The sequence below is a fragment of the Harmonia axyridis genome, chromosome 2 (assembly GCF_914767665.1).
Source record: "Harmonia axyridis chromosome 2, icHarAxyr1.1, whole genome shotgun sequence".
Lineage (NCBI taxonomy): Eukaryota > Metazoa > Arthropoda > Insecta > Coleoptera > Coccinellidae > Harmonia > Harmonia axyridis.
The window spans coordinates 53,602,746-53,624,543 of NC_059502.1; the positions used below are offsets into that span (position 1 = coordinate 53,602,746).

Here is a 21,798-nt window from a genome sequence, read left to right on the forward strand (position 1 = left end):
TTTATTTATTTATTTATTAAACGGCAAGCCAATTTACAATTAAACAGAAAGATACAAAGTAAAATACACGTGCACACATTAATGTAATCATAGGATGAAAAAAAAAAATACCAAAAACAACAATTATAGCCTTCCAACAGCTCTTCTAAAGGAAGCCAAGGGTGAATCAAACAGCTCAAGTTTGTTGCTGTGAGCGTTTGCTGATCTCATTGCCTTATTGAGAGACTCATTTTGTCCATAGTTTGTTCTGCAGAAAGGAATCTTGAAAATTTCACTATTTCTATTTCTTCTAACATTTACTGATAGCGGGACAAGTTCAACAATTTGAGGACAATCGATACAGCCATTGATAATCTTATGGAGGAACACCAGACCGATCTCCAATCTTCTATGTGTTAAGGTGTTCAAGTTCAGAGTTTCTAGCATTCGTGGGTAAAAGCATTCATCTCTATTCACTCTCAATCTATAGCCACAGTACCTCAAGAACTTATTTTGGGTACTCTCTAAGAGTTCAATATCAACTTTATAAAGTGGCGACCAAATGACAGAGTTATATTCAAGTATGGACCTCACTTGTGCACAATAGATAATCTTGAGAGAGTTGACAGACAGATCTCTTGCTGAACGGAGAGAAAAGCCTAACATTTTTCGCGCACGAGATGAGGTTTCAACTATGTGATTCTTAAAGGTCATCTTTGAGTCGAAAATAACCCCCAAATCGTTGACTTTATTGCACACTGATAAATTGGTGCCTTTTATTTGGTAACTGTAATCAATAGTCTCAAAATTACGTGAAAAAGTTATTTTTTGACACTTAGCCATGTTCAGTTTTAGCAAGTTAATGTCACACCATCTTGAAAGGTTATTTAAATCAGACTGCAAACTCCCAGCATCAGATATGGATTGAACCGTTCTAAACATCTTCAAATCATCAGCAAATAACAGAAAGGAACTATTGGTAATAACATCTGGAAGGTCATTAACAAACACATTAAACAACACCGGCCCCATATGAGATCCCTGGGGAACCCCAGAGGGGACCTTGATAGGGTCAGACAGTGAACTCCCGTATTTGACATATTGTACTCTATCACTTAAATAGGATTTAATCCACTCTAAGATACTTCCTTCAAATCCTATAGATTCGAGCTTTGCTAGTAATAAACCGTGATGCACCCTATCAAAAGCTTTAGAGAAGTCCGTATATATAGAATCCACCTGCAGTTTATTCTCCAATGCGCCAACAATATACCTCTGGTAGAGTAATAAATTTGTGGTTGTTGAACGACCTCTGCAGAAGCCATGTTGTCCGCCGGTAACAATGTTTTTGAGGTCCCAGGATAATTTTTTTGATATTAAACAGTCTAGCATCTTCGGCAACTCAGATTGATTACATATACCTCTATAGTTGGTAACATTATCACGAGACCCACTTTTGTGGATGGGTGTTATGAAACTGTGTTTCCAAGAATTGGGAAATATTCCTCTCTGAAGAGATAGATTAAACAAAGAGTGAATTGGTTTTGCTAAAGTAAAAATGCAATTTTTGATCAAATGTAAAGGGATCCCATCAGGGCCGTATGATAATTTATATGGAAGGGTGAGCACCAAATCGATAACTTCTTTAATCTCTACAGTGTAAGAGCAAATGTCAACAGCATTATCATGGGTGTAATGTGGTATCTGATTTACTATAGCATCATCATACACCGTCGAAAAATAGTCCGAGAAGAGATTAACTATCTCGTCAGAGCTTGAACCAGAAACACCATTATAAGTCACACAAGATGGTAGATTATATGTCTTTTTTTTATCGTTAACGAACTTCCAAAAATAGCGAGGATCGGATGCAATGCTGTCCTCGGTCTGCAAAATGTATTTACGATAGCAGGTATCACGCAAAATTTTGCATTGTTTCCTTAAATATTGAAACCGCTGATATGCCTCAAGATTGCCTCTTTTATATTCCCTATGAACCAATTTTTTCTCAGAAACCATCTGCTTCAATTCCCCACTGAACCAAGTTGGAAAGGTGGAAGTTTTGAAATACCTTAGAGGAACAAATTTTTGAATAGCTTCATTTAATACTTCATAAAATCTACTCAAGGAAAGATTGATGTCATTGTTCAACATGGAATTCCATTCAATGCTCGCAAAGAAATCGTTCATGAGTGTATAATCACTATTCCCAAAATCATAGTAGTACTCTCCAATTTTCAGATCAGGTATTTTTCTAACATTAATATCAAAGGCAATGGCAGAGTGGTGAATGCTATTTTGAAAAAGCGGGTCAGCAGGGTTATTAACAACTATATCATGGTAAGACGAAAACAACAGATCTAAGAATACATTCCTTGAGTTAGGAACAGAATTCACCTGGTAAAGGTTATGATAACTGAATGAATTAAGCAATATATTCGCATGGGAGTTATCGGGGCAGTCAGCACTGAGGCCAAGTTCATCGTTAAACCAAGTGGTATTCGATAAGTTATAATCCCCGCAGAGCAACAATTTATGATCAGGGTAGTTTTTTAAAATAGTGTCAACGGCGTTAACATGATTAATATAGTATTCAGCATTAGAGACTGGTGCGATATAAACACCACCGATAATAAGATGATCACCACCAAAAGAGAGCTTAACAAAAACCTGCTCAACATTATTGTTCACCAATTCGACGGATGTGGCAGATATTGAGTTCCTGACAGCTATAAGAACACCACCTCCACGTGTTTTCAACGAGTCAGTCAAATCCCTATCAAACCTGAAAACATCAAAATCCCTTAAACCTAATTCAGAATTATAAAAGTCTTTACTCAACCAAGTCTCCACCAATATTATAACATCATAAACCGAACACATAACAGCTTTCTGAAGATCCAGCAATTTTGTACGTAACCCACCAACATTTTGATAATAACAGCAAATTGGACTCCCATTTAGTTTTTTTGAATTATCTTAGTAATTTTGGGGACACCATTGAAGTATTTAACAACAACATTTTCTCCAGCTTTCCTTCTTACTTCCATTTCCTCCTTCAACTTATTCCATGTTTTAATTTGGAGCTGAGTTAAATCTGCATTGACTGATATGGCCTTTCCTCTAAGTATATCTTTTTTGGCTCTGATGACTTTATTGGCATCCTCAGCATCATTGAAAACAACTTTGAGAGCCCTGTGCCCATTTTTATTCGGTTTGCCAAGTCTCACCACTCTTAAAATGTTGAGGTCCTCATTGGTTAGTTCTAAGAATATTTCTTTAACTTTAATTAAGTCCGAAGCTCGATTCTGGGGCTCAGGTAAATTGAAGACCATTACGTTGTTCCTTCTCTTCTGACGTTCCTGGAGTTCGTTAATTATCTCATCTTCTGGCATGGTAGTGTTTGGACCAGTCTGGATGAGGACTTTAAGTTTTTTGACTTCTTCTTGGAGGTCATCAACCTTTTTAATTAGCTTTGGTACAAGTCTGATCCCCATCAAACAGTCTTCACAAAGGAATCTCAGGGTCCTCTTTCCTTTTAGGGCCATAACTTTTAATTCGCTGGCATTAAGGCCGGAGCATTCAATGTTAGCATGAACTGGGCGCTCACAGCTATCACATTATAGAAAAGGATTGTTATCAGCAATATTGCATTTGAAACATGACATTATGGAATATTTTTATGGTACGCCACTGGTCCCACAAACTTAATCGCCGAGAACAACTTTTTATGGGTAATCACTATCTTATCCTTCTACACCGATTTCTCCTTTTTTCACCCTTCCTTGAATGTTTATTATCAGAACAAACAATAATCCAATGAATAGAATTCAAAATGAATTTTGGATCGAGTGGAAGGCAAAACTTTTGCGCGACTATCGCTATCAAACTCAACTTTTAATCAATGGATTAATTCTTACCAATCTTCCTGTATCGACATCAACCAGTGAAACGTCCTTATCATCTCTTAGAAGATTGAAAACATATTTAAGGAACAAAACAGGCCAGCAAAGGTTGAAGGGGCTTGCTATGCTCAATACTCACAGAGAGCTAGATATCAATGCTGCTGAAGTGTTGGACGAGCTGGCAAAAACTCCTCGCCGTCTTGAATTTAGACTTTCTTGAATGATTGTATAGAGGAGCGTGATAGCAATTTTCACTTATACATTTATATTTTAGAATATTTTCAATCTTTTTTTTAATTCTTACTCGTATTTCATTGTTTACTAAGTGTAGCATTCAAAAGTATAATATATATTGTGCCTGTATGATGAATTAATTTTTTTAAAAGAGTTTTTCACATAAATCTTCGAATGGAAACGATATCTACACCTAAACCCCCCACCCCACCCCGCTTTTCACTTCAGTTCAGGGTCACTCGCTAAAACTTGCCACTACCCATAACCCCCCCCATGAGTCAACTCTAGTTACGCCACTGGGTAAGAGGTGAAGAAATTCTTCAAGTTACTCTTCTGAATATATTTTTCTATTAAATACTCAGGAAAAATTCTATAAAGCAATTGGAATTTATTAGATTTTTGGATTACTCATTGAAGAACAAAAAACAGATGTAACAATACTTGATTTCAATATAGAATATAAATAAACTATAGATGCATTGCCAAGACTTTGTTTAGCAATCCAATAATAAAATAATTCTCTCTATAAGATTTATATAATCCTCGTGATCACCACTGTCAAAACAAAACATCCAGGTAAAAATCCAAATATCCAGTATTCAAAATAGTGCTCCTTCTACTTTTACCCTTTAATATACTTGAAAAACATTTTGTTTACTTTCTAGAGTCCACTGTTGAATAATGCTGGCATTTTCAAATAACCAAGTTTCCTCCAGATAAATGAATTTCACATTTTGTTACAAATATTCTCTGTATTCACCATAAAATCGTTCTCAACTTATTATTATATTTTTCTGTTTATCAATAAGAATTTTCCTTTATTAACTGTTTTGAACTTGTAACCAATTAAGTTTATGTAATGTTGTCTTTGATTGGTTAAAATCCAGATGCTTTTTTTGGTCAAATTTCATCCAAGCTGATATATTGATTGCTTTTGGCTCGGCTTTTGGTAACAATCAAATCATTCAATGATTCTTTGAAGGTGAAATCGTATTGCACGTTTTCTTCCACTAATAATCCAGGTTGTAATGACTTGCCTTCTTCTTTTTTCAAACAGTACTGTGAGAAATACTCAAATTAACTAATCAATTTGTGTTTGAAATTGATACAACTTTTAAGTTTCAAAATTTCTTCGATCAAAACAAACTGAAATCTAACCTCCTGTCAATGACATTGCCAATGCCAACCCGAAATCTGCAATTCAAAATGTTACTGAATGAGCCAGTACCAACTTAATTTCGATTTTCCAAAGCCACCCGGGATGTCAATAATTCCTGAATGGACTGTACATCATTATTAATAATCAATTGATAATTGAACAATTCTGTTCATTTAATGATTTCTTTCATCTATTACTTCTATAATTCGAGTAAAAAAGCATTCACCACAATTCAATATTATTTAAATACAAAGTCGTTAAATGTAGAATAATCAATAATCAAATAATATTGATAATAGAGAGTTATTGCAACGCACAAATAAGCGATCTTTTATTAAAGGATCCTGTAATAAAGGATCCTCTATCGTGGACGTTAAAAGTGAACTATTGCAAGGTGCTTTTAACGAGTCAGTAAAGTGACAGATCTTTAAATTTGACATATTTATATTTTGTCACCTTTATTTTGTATTCTGATAAATAAAATAATTCATTTGGTAAAAGTTCAAAATCGAAAATAAAAGAACAAATATCGTTAGCAATTTTCGCTGGGACCATTATTGAGGAATTGATTTTTCATAATAGATACAGTTGGTGTAGAAAATATATCAAAACCAATTCAAACAAATCGACTAGTTGACTTGGAAAATTTTTACTACAAGTATCGCAATCATTATCGAAGTTTATTTTTATAACTGCAATCTTCATTGTGGAAAATCATGGACACTTCTAAGATAATTTGAATGCACATAAGTGGCTTTATAGAAATAGTTATCAGCTATATGTACAGGTAAGCTATTAGCTGAATTAAACTTAAATTATTATATATTATATTACCTTAATTCGTTTTTAGTCTACCAATTCGTAATATGGGAGGAGCTGTACCAAACTACTGGGGTTTTATCGATGGAACTATTAGAGAAATTTGTTGACGAAGTATCATCAAGTTTGAATGGAAGTCAATCAAGTATTTCTTTTTATGTGAAACCACCAGTATTGGAAGATTATTTTGTTTGTACTTTTTCCTACAATAATTTTGAAAAAAGTGTACGTAACGTATAATTTTATAATAACATTACTGATAATTAATTTGGTTTTGCATTGTGATTTGCTTTTTTTATGCTATGTTGATTCAATATATAAAAAAGTACTTAGGTAACAAGTTTATTATTTTTCTTTCAAAACAATCTCATTGGTGTGTCCATATTAGAGAATGAATTATTTATATTCAATATAAAAAAAATAATATTCAGTATGCAGTAGCATTCTTTAACCATAGTATAAGGAATTCCTTATACTATGCTTTAACAATACTACATTACACATATAGGAAAATTCTTATTTCTAATAAAATTCAGGATTTATTAGTATTATTTTTAATTCTTTTAGTATGTAGGTTCAAATTAAATATGTTTCGTTGAGAATCGTATAAGTTCTTGAAAAATTCGTTATTGAGAGCACATTTTTTTTCTCGAATGAAATTTTCACAGATGCCCAAAATCAAGAAATAAAATGCAAATTTCTCAAAAAGTTCACTTCATTACTTTGTTTACCTAAACAGCTACAAATATTTATAGGTTAGTTCTTGCTGAATAACGACGGTAAATATTCGGCATAAACAGATATCTGTCAAAATAAAAGATCCTTAAATAAAAGTTGGTCGCCTGTATTTAAATAAAGTAAGGGAGGCCTGTATTTAAATTTAAACAATCCTTAATATCTGACTCAATGCGCATGAGTACATGTCAAAATAAGAGATCCTGTAATAAAAGATCGCTTATTAGTGCGTTGCAATAACTCTCTATTGACATCGAAGTAGGCCTAAACGTCTAGTCGCGGCTTTATTTCTGGTTACAAAAATATTACTAAAAATTGCTATGGTTCATCATAGAAGTAACCAGTTTAAATTATTAAATTATATCGTTATCTCTAAAAAGACAAAAGCTCCTTCTATGGTTTCTCAGTTTTTCAGTGCGTCCTTGTCAGTTGACCTTAACCACAGAATACAGAGATATTAACAATTAACAAAGATTACTTAGTCTATGGTATTATGACCTCTCTATTCTGTGCCTTAACCTCAATTTATGAATGAATAACGAAGTGTGGCGAAACAATTGTTGCTAACAATTAAATAATATAGTGGAAATCAATTCATTTTATTTTATTTTATGAATAACGAAGTGTTGTCTACTAATCTAAAGGTAGAGATAAAATTATGACTAATTGGTAAGCAGTGTTTTACTTGAATTATTCTTGTAATCAAGATAAAAGAAATATTTTCGATCATGCTCGTGATGTTGAAGAATTGAATAGAAATTTTATCTTCAGACATTCATAAGTACATTTTATTTGTGATATATTGAATAACAGACTACATCTTAACAATAACACATTTATTTTCAGAGGTCTATGAAATTTAGGAAATTTTTATGTAAGAAATGGAAACAGACTCAAAAATGTTCAAAGATTTATATGGAAAAGATGAGAATAATCAGGAAACAGAAAAGATTGCAAAGGGAGAAGATGAGATTAAGGATTACGAGGAGGAAAAATCATCATTTGACTTTGAGTAAGTATTCATTGCTTCTCTTCAGTTTCAAGGAGAATTTTTAGAAATAATTTGATTCCTTCTACATTCTAGTGTTCAGTTTACAACTGATGGAGATATCGAAGATATAAAGACAGAAAGCATAGATATCGTTGATCAGTATATTGATGAAAATACTGTGTATTTGAATAACAGAGATCTTAAATGCAACTTATGTGAATATACAGCCAAAAAGGAATCTATACTCGAAAAGCATATAGATTCTGTCCCTTTGAAAAAAGAAGAATTTCAATGTCCATTATGTGAGTTTACTTCAGCTAGAAATGAAAACCTTGAAGTTCATATAAATTCTCTCCATTTGAATAACAAAGATCATGAATGCCACTTATGTGAATATGCTGCCAACGATAAATATCAACTCAAAAAGCATATAGATTCTGTCCATTTGAAAAAAAAAGAATTTCAATGTACATTATGTACGTTTACTTCAGCTGGAAATGGAAACCTTAAAGTTCATATAAATTCTGTCCATTTGAATAACAAAGATCATAAATGCAACTTATGTGAATATGCAGCCAACACCAAAAATATACTCAAAAAGCATGTAGATTCTGTCCATTTGAAAAAAAAAGAATTTCGATGTACAATATGTACGTTTACTTCAGCTAGAAATGAAAATCTTAAAGTTCATATAAATTCTGTCCATTTGAATAACAGAGATCATAAATGCAACTCATGTGAATATGCAGCCAACACCAAAAATATACTCAAAAAGCATGTAGATTCTGTCCATTTGAATGAAAAAGATCATAAATGCCACTTATGTGAATATGCAGCCAACACTAAATATAGACTCAAAGAGCATATAGATTCTGTCCATTTGAATAAAAAAGATCATAAATGCCACTTATGTGTATATACAGCCTACACCAAAAATTTACTCAAAAAGCATGTAGATTCTGTCCATTTGAATGAAAAAGATCATAAATGCCACTTATGTGAATATGCAACCAACGATAAATATAAACTCAAAAGGCATATAGATTCTGTCCATTTGAAAAAAAAAGAATTTCAATGTACATTATGTATGTTTACTTCAGCTGAAAATAGAAACCTTAAAGTTCATATAAATTCTGTCCATTTGAATAACAAAGATCATAAATGTCACTTGTGTGAATATGCAACCAACTATAAATCTCAACTCAAACAGCATGTAGATTCTGTCCATTTGAATGAAAAAGATCATAAATGCCACTTATGTGAATATGCAGCCAACACTAAATATAGACTCAAAGAGCATATAGATTCTGTCCATTTGAATAAAAAAGATCATAAATGCCACTTATGTGTATATGCAGCCTACACCAAAAATTTACTCAAAAAGCATGTAGATTCTGTCCATTTGAATGAAAAAGATCATAAATGCCACTTATGTGAATATGCAACCAACGATAAATATAAACTCAAAAGGCATATAGATTCTGTCCATTTGAAAAAAAAAGAATTTCAATGTACATTATGTATGTTTACTTCAGCTGAAAATGGAAACCTTAAAGTTCATATAAATTCTGTCCATTTGAATAACAAAGATCATAAATGTCACTTGTGTGAATATGCAACCAACTATAAATCTCAACTCAAACAGCATGTAGATTCTTTCCATTTGAATAAAAAAAAAAAATAAATGTCACTTATGTGAATATGCAGCCAGCACTAAATATATACTCAAAAAGCATGTAGATTCTGTCCATTTGAATGAAAAAGAACATAAATGCCACTTATGTGAATATGCAGCCAACACTTAATATAGACACGAAACGCATATTGATTCTGTTCATTTGAATAAAAAAGAACATAAATGTCACTTATGTGAATATGCCAACGATAAATATCAACTCAAAAAGCATATAGATTCTGTCCATTTGAAAAAAAAAGAATTTCAATGTACATTATGTACGTTTACTTCAGCTAGAAATGATAACCTCAAAGTTCATATAAATTCTGTCCATTTGAATAACAAAGATCATAAATGCCACTTATGAGAATATGCAGCCAACACTAAATATATACTCAAAAAGCATATAAATTATATCCATTTGAATAAAAAAGAACATAAATGTCACTTATGTGAATATGCAGCCAACGATAAATATCAACTCAAAAAGCATATAGATTCTGTCCATTTGATTAAAAAAGAATTTCAATATCCATTATGAATTCACTACAGCTAGAAATGATAACCTTAAAGTTCATATAAATTCTGTCCATTTGAATAACAAAGATCATAAATGCCCACATGTGAATATGCAGCCAACTATAAATCTCAACTCAAAAAGCATGTAGATTCTTTCCATTTGAATAAAAAAAGAAAAGTAAATGTCACTTATGTGATTATGCAGCCAACAAGAAAGTTTACCTCAAAAAGCCTATGGATTGTGTCATTTGAACAAAAAGAATTCACATGTCATTTATGCGAGTTTGTTACAGCTGGTGAAGGAAGGCATGTATATTGTATCCATTTGAATAAAAAAGAACATAAATGTCACATATTTTTGACATTAATATTTTTTAATGAAGAAATTAATATGTTAATGTTGAACATGTCCTGATTATATGTGATATAATAAACTATGATATTATTATGCTATTTCATTCCTGTTAACCAGAAAATTCATTCTTTTTTCGCCAAATGAAAAATTTGAATAAAAACGTAAGCAAAAAGGGACCATTTAATATTTGCTTGTCATAGTAAGCTGTTATGGTGGGTTTTATACACCAGTCCCAAGAACTAAGACTAAACCTAAGAACTAAGAATTGAACGCTAACAAATCAATGGGGGCATTTATGCACGTTTCCTAAGAACTAACACTAGCAGGCCAACTTTCAACTAAGAACCAAGGGGCTCAGGTATGATATAGAAGTGCGCGTGTGCCGCATAGAATTTCAATATTAACGAGTACCAGTTCCTATCATCTTATATTCTTTATTCGTGTTTATCGATGAAAAGTATTAGATATATCTGAAAAAATTAAATTTAATTTTTCACAATCAATATCAGTGTCAAACATCAAAGTAGGGCGAGTTCGGAAAGTCGGCGCTGTTTAATGCGCTGTACCAGCAAAATGCTGTAGAAAGAGCGCTGCATTTTATGCTGAATTATAGATTTACGTTGAGTTTACGAACGTTTTCTCAACGAAATAATGGTTTCAATGTCTGTGAATTAATATAAGAAAACTATAATTGTCTGCATATTATTTTCTTATGCTATTTCAACGACAGTTCGAATAAATCAAATCAAAATTAGGCTAATCTATTTCATTTTCTCACATAAAAATATCTTTATTAATTGCATCAAAAAGCAAATACCTATATAATTTTCTGAAAAATATATTTTTTATTGTTTTATGTAAACAATTCCCTTGAACAATCTTTTCATACAATAATATTTGTTCGGAAATATTTTTTTAATAACAATCAATAATAAATAACATACATCATTATTAATAATCAATTGATAATTGAACAATTCTGTTCATTTAATCATTTCTTTCATCTATTACTTCTATAATTCTAGTAAAAAAGCATTCACCACAATTCAATATTATTTAAATACAAAGTCGTTAAATGTAGAATAATAAATAATCAAAATAATATTGATAATAAACTTAACCAAATTTAACTTCTCAGTGACAACTGACAGGACAACCCCTAGAAATGACTGCATGAACATTATCTTTCTCTCTCATTCAGCAGAAACATCGGTCTTTCGTTTCGCTGGAACCGATGAGGCATCGAATGAAACAGCGCTGAATTCGAGAAACGTTTAAGAACCCAATGGATCCATCGTACGCTGAACCATGAATAGTTTACTACTCGCCCGTATTAGTCTAAGAGCTAGCAACGTTTTCGAGAGAGAATTTCAGGTAGGCCAGTTTTTAGATATGCTATCTCTCTCACTCCCCCGGACATCATACGGGCTATCTGGCTGGCGGTAGTGGTTGCGTTCATCAGTGCGCATCCTACCTGTACAGGTAAAATATCGATTTTTCAAATCATTTTAAGAAGTTTTTTTTTTTTTTATTATTTTTATTGAATTTTTCGCAACATGAATACATTATTGCCAGATATTTTTATCGTTGTTTAAATTGTGCCAGACGCTAATTTTGAATTGAAAAAAAAATTTTTTTCAAAATATTTCAGTATGGCTGAAATTTTTATATGATGTTATTTAAGTATCTAAAAACCTAAAATTAATTTGCCAAACAATAATTCGATTGTTAAACCTTCAGCCAGACCGATCTAAAAGTGAAAAGTGATTGGGCATGTTGGAAGAGTACAGACAATCACGTGTTAGTTGCGCAAGCGAGATAGACGACAGCAGCTGTTTGTAATCAAGATGGCGTCAGTTTAGTCACATTGGTGTATTCTTGCTGTTATTTTTAATGTTTTTAACAAAATTGCGTTACAATGGCTAGCGAAAAATCAAAATGTGTTTTTTGTAAAGACAGAAATGGAAAAATAATAACTTTTGTTGAAGATAAATTAAAAAAGTGTAAAGAAGTTCTACAAATACGTGTAAATTTTAAACTGAAATATAATAGTGTACAGTTACCGGAGCAAGTTAATGACACTGATGGATATCACAGAAATTGTTACAGCAGTTTTACAGCTCTAATGACAAAATATCGTAATTTATCTGAAATTAATTTCTCGTCAACAGTAGATCTTTCCAGCACATCTAGTTCAACTTCGTTATCAAATACGGCAGTAGATGTTAGCAAAATCCTGCCAGATAATACGTCTCAGAATTCACAAAAAGAAGTTGTTATCCAAGAAATTGACACTTCTAATGCAATTATTGAGCCTGACAGTGTGGTAAATATAGAAACATAGAGCTCGTGATTCTTGGAACGTCAATGAAGTTCGGTTTCATCTGTTTTCAAACACTTATCGGTCTAAAAAATCAGATGATAATTTTGAAAAAAAATTTCGTAATTTTGATCCATCAAGCCTACCACCATGCAAAGCTGAATTGTATCAGCATTTACTACGAATTCGTTACGTTACAAAGTTTTGGAGAAATGCTCATTTACAACACCCAACATCTCTATCACCTCAAGCTTCTGGCTGGACCATAAATGACGATAAATATGATTTTATCTGGTTTGTTGGAGAGCAGTTACCATCATTAGTTGCCGACATTATCATTAAAGGTAAAAATTGAAAATAAAATACTAATAAATTTCTTTGCCGAAAGATTATAAAATTTTTCATTCTTTTACAGATAATAGCTTATTACAAGACGATGATAATCCAAAAGTCGACGATGGCAATGAAAATGACAGTAGTGATGAAGATGATGATAATTATCAAGATGCCTCCGTTTTTTGTGACACAATTATGGATTAAAAAATATAATTTTTGTTTACTTTCATCCTTGAGATAGATTATTACCTTAATTTTGCACAAAAATAAATAATTATTTTAATGCTATCTTAATCCACAATTAATTCAATAGTTTTTAATTCTTTCTCTGTAATTTATTCGACAACTATTCCTATACCAAGCAAAATGGTACCACATCACTTTTTACTTTTAGATCGGTCTGGCTGAAGGTTTAACAATCGAATTATTGTTTGGCAAATTAATTTTAGGTTTTTAGATACTTAAATAACATCATATAAAAATTTCAGCCATACTGAAATATTTTGAAAAAAATTTTTTTTTCAATTCAAAATTAGCGTCTGGCACAATTTAAACAACGATAAAAATATCTGGCAATAATATATTCATGTTGCGAAAAATTCCATAAAAATAATAAAAAAAAAAAAAAACTTCTTAAAATGATTTGAAAAATCGATATTTTACCTGTACAGGTAGGATGCGCACTGATGAACGCAACCACTACCGCCAGCCAGATAGCCCGTATGACGTCCGGGGGAGTGAGAGAGATAGCATATCTAAAAACTAGCCTACCTGAAATGCTTGTTTTCCCGACGTTGCTAGCTCTCGTACTATATAGAACAAATAGAAAGTAATTCGAGCACGTGCGCATGCCTTAACTGAGAACTAACAAGAGAGTGCAAAAACGCCACTGAATTCTTAGGTTTAATTCTTAGTTCGTAGTTCTTAGGAAAACCCACCATTACTGACGAAAAATCTTAGAACATTAATAAGAGGAATGGAAATCGCCTTGTAACTGAAGCATTTGTTTTGATGCCAACATTCGTAGCTCCTTGCCTATGCAAGGAGCTACGAATGTTACGAATACTTATCTATATAAGTAGATGGCTCCTTGTCTGACCGGCGTCTATAGCAGTGGCGTAACATATTTTGATTTATTTCGAAATAATCAATTGATGCTCAAAAATAGTTTAGAGTGTGATTTATTTGTGAAAATTCTTTCGTAATTAGAAAAGGTCAATGTTTTTCTCAGTTTCATGATTTAGCCATTGTGAAGTTAGGAAAAAAGATTTCTGATAATTATTAAACATAAATACGGATAAAATCTTTTTCACTCTACGAATTTACCTATAACACTCAAATTATTATTTCACATTTCTTAAGAGGTGAAGGGCAGTCGGAATTCACAGAAAATCTTTTTTTCTGTTGCATTTTCTCATATAAAATATTTTCTGTAAATTTCTCGAGAATCTGATTTCACGATTTATTCAACAGTGAATGGCAGGATCAGATGGTGGATTTGAATTAAATTCATTCAACTTCTTCAAAACATAATAAACTAGTGAAAACTATTTTTCATGAACAATGAGTTACTGAAAATTTGAGGTAAATTGTCTTAGGTCCCATTTTGTATTTTCAGAAAAAACTATTTGATTGAGAAATAGATTAACTACTGAAATAATAAAAGAAAAATAATAACGGGCAGTCCGTCACAGAGAAGGGAAATAATATTTTAACTGTTGAGAATTTGTGGAACAGGGGCCAACGCATATATGTGTAGCGATAACTTTATATAATTAATATATTTTATTTGGTTGGAATCAAGTTGAAACATGACAAAATGATGTAGTATTGCTACTTTCATAAAATAAATAAAATTACAATTTTCTTGTCGAACCGAATTTTCGAAGCTTGGAATCGCCTTCCAGATGAAGTGGTAACTATGGGTTCAGTGTAAACGTTCAAAAACTCATACGATAGACCGAGGTGAAGTGCTTTTGTGAAGACATTTTCTTTCCTTTTTTTCTTATGTGTATAATTTTTTATATTTTCAATTGAGTGCATAGGTATTACCTACCTCCACTCTAATCAATGTTTAATAATAATAATAATTTTCCCGTGCCTGACTTCAAGTTCCCCAATCTTTCTCTAAAACATAAAAATCATTATTTGCAATTTCATGTCTTTCATTTCTGCTTTTATGGGTACAATAATATTCTCAGCAGATATATATATATATATATATATATATATATATATATAAACAAACAATGGTTTAAGGGGTGTTGGAAAAACTTCAATTGTTACTATCTTCTTTATTTCATCAGTCGACGTTTCGATCCTTGGTTGGGATCTTCTTCAGGACTTCTATAAAACAAACAACATACAAATATAACACAAACATTGCAGAAAAGACAACATGTTAAAACGCACCGAAATGCGAAGAGTTACCAGATCTTAAGTTGCACTGAATCTTATACAGATTTGGAGGAAAAAATTAATTATTTTTGAACACAAAATAGTCTTTAATACAATAACTTCTTTGATATCACACACTTCCTTATTCTCTTGAAAACTTCTTTTTAAAAAACTTCCTTCATCCATCTGACAACTGCGTAAAAAACGAAAGGGGTTAGGTCGGGTTCATAGAACATCATAGATCTTCAACTGACATTCGAGTGATGATGTTCTATGAACCCGACCTAACCCCTTTCGTTTTTTACGCAGTTGTCAGATGGATGAAGGAAGTTTTTTAAAAAGAAGTTTTCAAGAGAATAAGGAAGTGTGTGATATCAAAGACGTTATTGTATTAAAGACTATTTTGTGTTCAAAAATAATTAATTTTTTCCTCCAAATCTGTATAAGATTCAGTGCAACTTAAGATCTGGTAACTCTTCGCATTTCGGTGCGTTTTAACATGTTGTCTTTTCTGCAATGTTTGTGTTATATTTGTATGTTGTTTGTTTTATAGAAGTCCTGAAGAAGATCCCAACCAAGGATCGAAACGTCGACTGATGAAATAAAGAAGATAGTAACAATTGAAGTTTTTCCAACACCCCTTAAACCATTGTTTATTAATTACTTTAGGAAATTATCACATTCTGTATATATATATATATATATATATATATATATATATATATATATATATATATATATATATATATATATATATATACTCTTTGTTTACTCTTTACATTTCCTCATTGACAGATAATATTCAATGTAAGTTTCACCTCTTTGCAGATGATCTACAAATCTATAAACATACTACCATTGAAGATTTCTCTCGAAGTGTACGACTATTAAACGATGATCTTTCTAGAATATCTTCTGCCGCTTCATGCATTGGTCTCATCATTAACCCCACTAAAACCCAATCAATTGTAATAGGGACCAAAAGAGGTTTGAATTCGGTTGATAGGCACCAACATCAGATCATCCTCAACGGTGTGAAGATTCCCTATTCTTCAAGTGTCAGAAATCTGGGACTGACTATGGATGAAACACTCTCTTGGGATATGCAAATTGCATATCCCAGATCCAGAAGAAACACTGACTTTAACCTCTCCTACAAAATGTGCATCATTTAGCTCTAGTGCCACTTCTTTCTCTGGGAAACGAAGAATATCCAAAATGAAGTAAGATATATCATAAAAGAAAACTCCATTTTGAATTCTGCTTTTCTAGGTCGAGACAGTTTTTCTCAAATCCCCGCTATATTGGAGACTATTCACATGGTCATTTGAAAAACCCTATGCTGCGAAAGAAATACTTTAGGTTGTCTCCAAGAATCCTGTCCAATTTCAAGGTCAAAAATAAAATATTGTGTGTGCCCATCCTGAAGTCAAACAGCACCGAGTCAAAACTACAGCTGAGAAAAACCTTGGGGTATCTTACCAATGCCTCTCAATTTCTAGTTGATATCAGTACCCAGGCTGAAAAGACATTTAAATGGACAGAAAGAGTTTTTAATATATTTGATAAAAATTATTCGAACTTGTTATTCCGTCTGGTTCTCACTACATTGAACAGTGTAGATCCAAAACTGTTCAATGTTTTCAATCAGCATCTGTTTGATGATGAACCAGAGAGAATCCATGGTCCGGCTATAACGAAAATGATTCTAAATGATTCTGGAAACTTATTTCAGTTTGAGGATTCACCAAGAATTGAGAAATCGTCAGAGTGCAGTATTAGATTTGAATCGATTGAGAAGTAGATTTACAAAAACTATATTTGACTAGAAAAGCAGAATTCAAAATGGAGTTTTCTTTTATGATATATCTTACTTCATTTTGGATATTCTTCGTTTCCCAGAGAAAGAAGTGGCACTAGAGCTAAATGATGCACATTTTGTAGGAGAGGTTAAAGTCAGTGTTTCTTCTGGATCATTGGTAATGGACTAGTTTAGTGATGTTGATAATACTATATTTGACACAATAGAATTAAAATATAGAGCAAAACTGATAAATCAGTGAAAAAATTTTAAAAATCCATCAATAAATGACTGAGAAATAGATTATTTAAATTTACGTATTTTAGCGCGGAACGTCTTTGGTCTGTGACGTCACGGCTCTTGCCGCGCCAAGGCTCTCGCGCCGTTTGTAGTTGTACAGTGTAGTTTTAACTTGGGTTTTGTTTTTATGTCACCATAATGGAAGAAGGCTTCGTGAAAGGACAAACTGACAATTTGCCTAAAATAGATATATTCGCAGTGATGGAGTTTTTTTCTTCAAATCCATCTTATGTCATTGCAGAAATAAAAGGAGTTAAACTTTTCAAGTAAGTATCTACTTTTGAGTTTGCTTCATCATGGTTCAACTTATAACGATGATTTATTTAAAAAACGTTTCATAAACAGTTTGTAGTTGAGTACTGGTTGTTGAAGTCTATCAATGGCAAAACATATTTATGTGAGGAGTAAAAAGTAAAAAGAGAAAAAAGTAATTTATATGTATGTATATAGTAAGTTATTTCAGCCATCGTGTAACGAACAAAACACGACTAGACGGCACAAGTGATTGTACACCAATGAATTCGTAAGCACTCTGCGAATACCAGTCGTCTAGTGTGTGACGTCACGACACTTACACGTACTATGAAATTATTCTTCCAAGAGCAACTTCAAAGTCCCATAACTTTTTCATTTCTAGAGATATTTCAATGATTCTTCCACATTTTTGTTTCATTTTACTTTAATTTTTAGAATTAACCCTTAACAAAATAATGAAAACTAGTACGCCCATAGATCTACCTTGTAGGTAGATCAATATATCCTGTAGATCTACCTAATAGGTAGATCAATGTTGTCCATAGATCTACCTTGTAGGTAGATCAATGTTGCCCACAGATCTACCTTGTAGGTAGATCAATGTTGTCCATAGATCTACCTTGTAGGTAGATCATCATAGCCCATAGATCTACCTTTTAGGTTGATCAATATAGCCCATAGATCCATATTTTAATTCATTCATAAATACTTCCATATCTCCTGTAAAATCGATATCGCACTGTATAAAAAATATTCATCGCACGTATATCTTCGCAAATTATGCAAGAGAAAACAAATCTAAAGCTCTTATTCCAATTTCCAGATTTCATAAGGTCTCGATTTTCCAGAAATGTATAATTGGCGCTTGAAAATTGTACACCCTGTATATAATCGTCAATCCCCACCTGTATACCTTCAAGAATTATGCAATTGAATGATAACCTATAGAGCTAACATGACAACTATAAGAAAAGTTTTCAGTTCTCCAGAGACATCTCGGAAATTGTACACTCTGTATAAACGTTAGTCATCGCACGTATATCTTCGCAAATTATGTGAGAGAAATCTAACTTGAAATTTCAATTTTCAGATTTCATAAGTTTTCAATTTTACAGAAAAGCATAATTGGCGCTCGAAAATTGTACACCCTGTATAATATGGTCAATTTATCGAAAAACCTCCAATAGGCAACTTGAAAAAAAACAATGTATAATCGTTATTCTTACATAATTATATTATGTGTATACTACGAAATCATTCACACAATAGACTAAACAAAAAATTGATCCATTTCAATAATCCGAAGCATTCACCGCCAAATAATATAAAAATTAATAACTGGCGAAAAATTAAGAAAAAAAAAATTATCACCTGCTGCAAGATTTGAACTCGCATCATCCCACAAGAGACCTCAGATTGTACGACCGCATCCCTAACGACCCGGCCACAATGCCTTTGCATAATTAGGTGCATTTGTGCTTCTTATAGGAATAACGTCAAAATAACTGGTGACAGAGATTCTATAAATTGATGAATTTTCATGAATTTTGTTTAAAAAATCGTTAAATATAAAGGAAATCGAATTAAAATATCTCTACCTACCAGTTTTCTTCGCCTCAAATGCTGATATCTTTCCAAAATGATATATTTACCTTGACAATTCACATGAAACGGAATGCTTCAAGATTTGACCAATTTCCATGAAAATATCAACAAAACGCAAAAATACCATCATAAAAGGGCGGTACATACAGGTGTAGTCTATTATTTCCTCAAATTTCTCGTTAAAAACTTTTCAAATAACCAAATGACTCCTGTAGAGGCTTCTGGCAAACCAAGCTTTCCACTGACACAAAACGATTCCGCTTGAAAATATCATAAAATATACATGGAAAAAGGGATATAAATCGCATCTGATTCATCTTTTCTTGCATATTTCCTCTCGATTCGTCCAAATTTCAACATTTCCATTAAAATATCATCTGACGTTTTCCATTTTCATTCTGTATTTCGACGATTTCATGAATGAGCACAGAATTGGTTAAAACGTCAGAATATTTTGAATAGATTATTAGATTGATCCTTGATTTTATTATACAGTTATTCATATTTCAAATAGTTCTATTCATCAAGAGCCCTCTAATGGACACAGTAAAAATAATATAAAACCTAAATATTCTAGAAACGTCAATTGCCGCGGACGTTGCTAGGCCCGTTGCTACCCAAGGACATCGTAGTATTTTCCTATTGGTCGTTCACGTCGACGTGAATCTGGAAATTCGTCGGGAAATTTCCCAAACTTTATCCGTTCATTCCCAGGTAATCCCGAAAAATCGGGAAACGGGAATATCCGCGGGAGTTAATTCGACATTTTCTCTTTCTTCCCGTACTTTTAGTTTTTCTCGTATCTCTCCCAGAGCCGAGAACACTCGACCGCAAAATCGGTCCAAAATCGTTCGATTTTCGGTGGGAGGAGCGCTTACGAGTTTAATATAGTATAGACTAGTACGCGCCGTAGATCTACCTTGTAGGTAGATCAATATATCCTGTGGATCAATAAAGCCCATAGATCCACATTGCCCATAGATCTACCTTGTAGGTTGATCAATGTTGCCCATAGATCTACCTTGTAGGTTGATCAATGTTGCCAACAGATCTACCTTGTAGGTAGATCAATGTTGCCCACAGATCTACCTTGTAGGTAGATCAATGTTGCCCATTGATCTACCTTGTAGGTGGATCAATACAGCCCATAGATCTACCTTTTAAGTTGATCAATATAGCCCATAGATCTACTTTTTAATTCATTCATAAATACTCCCATATCTCCTGTAAAATCGATATCGCACTGAGATAAAGCGAGATACTAAGGATTCATGAATATACGCGTGAGTAACCCGCATCTTGTATGTAATTTGAGGATTGGAATAATATCGAATAATTCCTATCGAGTGACAATCAACTCGACCCTTTATAAACTGTATATTTACATGAAACATCCTGTATATAAAGTTTTTGTTGAAACACATAGAAGAAACTTAAAATGACAATCAACATGTCTGATGAGTTAATGAATTATGCATTGGAAAAATAAGCAAAAGCTATAATCTCAATTTTCAGATTTCATAATTCAGAAATGGCTAATTGCCACTAAATTGTACACCTAGTATAATTTTGAATCAATTATAATATATTTCCTCACAAACTATGAAAAAAAAACCTGAAGCTTATATTCCGATGGTTCAATATTTCACATTTCTGCATAAAAATCTAATTGGTACTCGAAAATAATACACCCTGTATATGATCGTCAGTCGCTTACTGTATACCTTCAACAATTATGCAAAAAAAAAATAACCTGGATCTAAGATCTCAACTATCAGATTTCAACAGGTTTCAGTTATCCAGAGTCGTCCAATTGAAACTCAGAAATTGTGCTTTCTGTATAAAAAATATTCATCGCACGTATATCTTCGCAAATTATGCAAGAGAAAACAAATCTAAAGCTCTTATTCCAATTTTCAGATTTTATAAGGTCTCGATTTTCTAGAAATGTATAATTGGCGCTTGAAAATTGTACAACCTGTATATAACCGCCAATCCCCACCTGTATACCTTCAAGAATTATGCAATGAAATGATAACCTAGAGCTAACATGTCAACTATAAGAAAAGTTTTCAGTTCTCCAGAGACATCTCGGAAATTGGTACTCGGAAATTGTACACTCTGTATAAACTTTATTCATCGCACGTATAATTTCGCAAATTATGTGAAATCTAACTTGAAATTTCAATTTTCAGATTTCATAAGTTTTCTATTTTACAGAAAAGCATAATTGGCGCTCGAAAAATGTACACCCTGTATAATATGGAAATGTAGGAATCCCTTTCATTTTAAAATTTCAAATTGGTCAATTTATCGAAAAACCTCCAATAGGCAACTTGAAAAAAACAATGTATAATCGTTATTCTTATATGTACTTCGAAAATCGGAAAAACATAATTATATGTGTATACTA

General features: G+C 32.4%; 3 protein-coding genes and 1 long non-coding RNA gene across 6 annotated transcripts; all 4 read left to right on the forward strand.

Moving 5' to 3' along the window:
* Window positions 1–6,002: 6,002 nt before the first annotated feature.
* Window positions 6,003–6,289, forward strand: LOC123673601. Its single transcript, XR_006746507.1, has 2 exons — window positions 6,003–6,064; window positions 6,128–6,289. It is a non-coding gene; the product is annotated as an uncharacterized LOC123673601 (long non-coding RNA).
* A 992-nt stretch (window positions 6,290–7,281) lies between these two features.
* Window positions 7,282–10,337, forward strand: LOC123673596 (zinc finger protein 142-like). Of its 3 annotated transcripts, XM_045608180.1 has the most exons (4): window positions 7,282–7,500; window positions 7,678–7,843; window positions 7,916–8,430; window positions 8,605–10,337. In XM_045608180.1, exons 2-4 carry the CDS (start codon window positions 7,713–7,715, stop codon window positions 9,504–9,506), a joined length of 1,548 nt encoding a protein of 515 aa, XP_045464136.1. In that variant the 5' UTR covers window positions 7,282–7,500; window positions 7,678–7,712; the 3' UTR covers window positions 9,507–10,337. The 3 variants fall into 3 exon arrangements, with proteins under 3 accessions (XP_045464136.1, XP_045464135.1, XP_045464134.1); XM_045608179.1 differs by having other exon boundaries at window positions 7,287–7,475; window positions 7,916–10,337; XM_045608178.1 differs by having other exon boundaries at window positions 7,298–7,500; window positions 7,916–10,337.
* Window positions 10,338–11,679: 1,342 nt separating this feature from the next.
* On the forward strand, window positions 11,680–13,315 carry LOC123673421. Its single transcript, XM_045607904.1, has 3 exons — window positions 11,680–11,745; window positions 12,708–13,035; window positions 13,107–13,315. Exons 1-3 carry the CDS (start codon window positions 11,680–11,682, stop codon window positions 13,229–13,231), a joined length of 519 nt encoding a protein of 172 aa, XP_045463860.1. The 3' UTR covers window positions 13,232–13,315.
* A 3,237-nt stretch (window positions 13,316–16,552) lies between these two features.
* Window positions 16,553–17,243, forward strand: LOC123673598. Its single transcript, XM_045608182.1, has 2 exons — window positions 16,553–16,647; window positions 16,697–17,243. The coding sequence occupies exons 1-2, from the start codon at window positions 16,643–16,645 to the stop codon at window positions 17,226–17,228; spliced, it is 537 nt and encodes a 178-aa protein (XP_045464138.1). The 5' UTR covers window positions 16,553–16,642; the 3' UTR covers window positions 17,229–17,243.
* Window positions 17,244–21,798: the final 4,555 nt, after the last annotated feature.

Bases quoted from the DNA above. Each gene is read 5' to 3' on its own strand.
- LOC123673596 (XM_045608179.1), top strand. From the start codon at position 7,713: ATGGAAACAGACTCAAAAATGTTCAAAGATTTATATGGAAAAGATGAG. The intron at 7,844-7,915 runs GTAAGTATTCAT...TCTACATTCTAG, and splicing joins AAATCATCATTTGACTTTGA to TGTTCAGTTTACAACTGATG.
- LOC123673421 (XM_045607904.1), top strand. From the start codon at position 11,680: ATGAATAGTTTACTACTCGCCCGTATTAGTCTAAGAGCTAGCAACGTT. The intron at 11,746-12,707 runs GTAGGCCAGTTT...TGGTAAATATAG, and splicing joins TTTTCGAGAGAGAATTTCAG to AAACATAGAGCTCGTGATTC. The intron at 13,036-13,106 runs GTAAAAATTGAA...ATTCTTTTACAG, and splicing joins TGCCGACATTATCATTAAAG to ATAATAGCTTATTACAAGAC.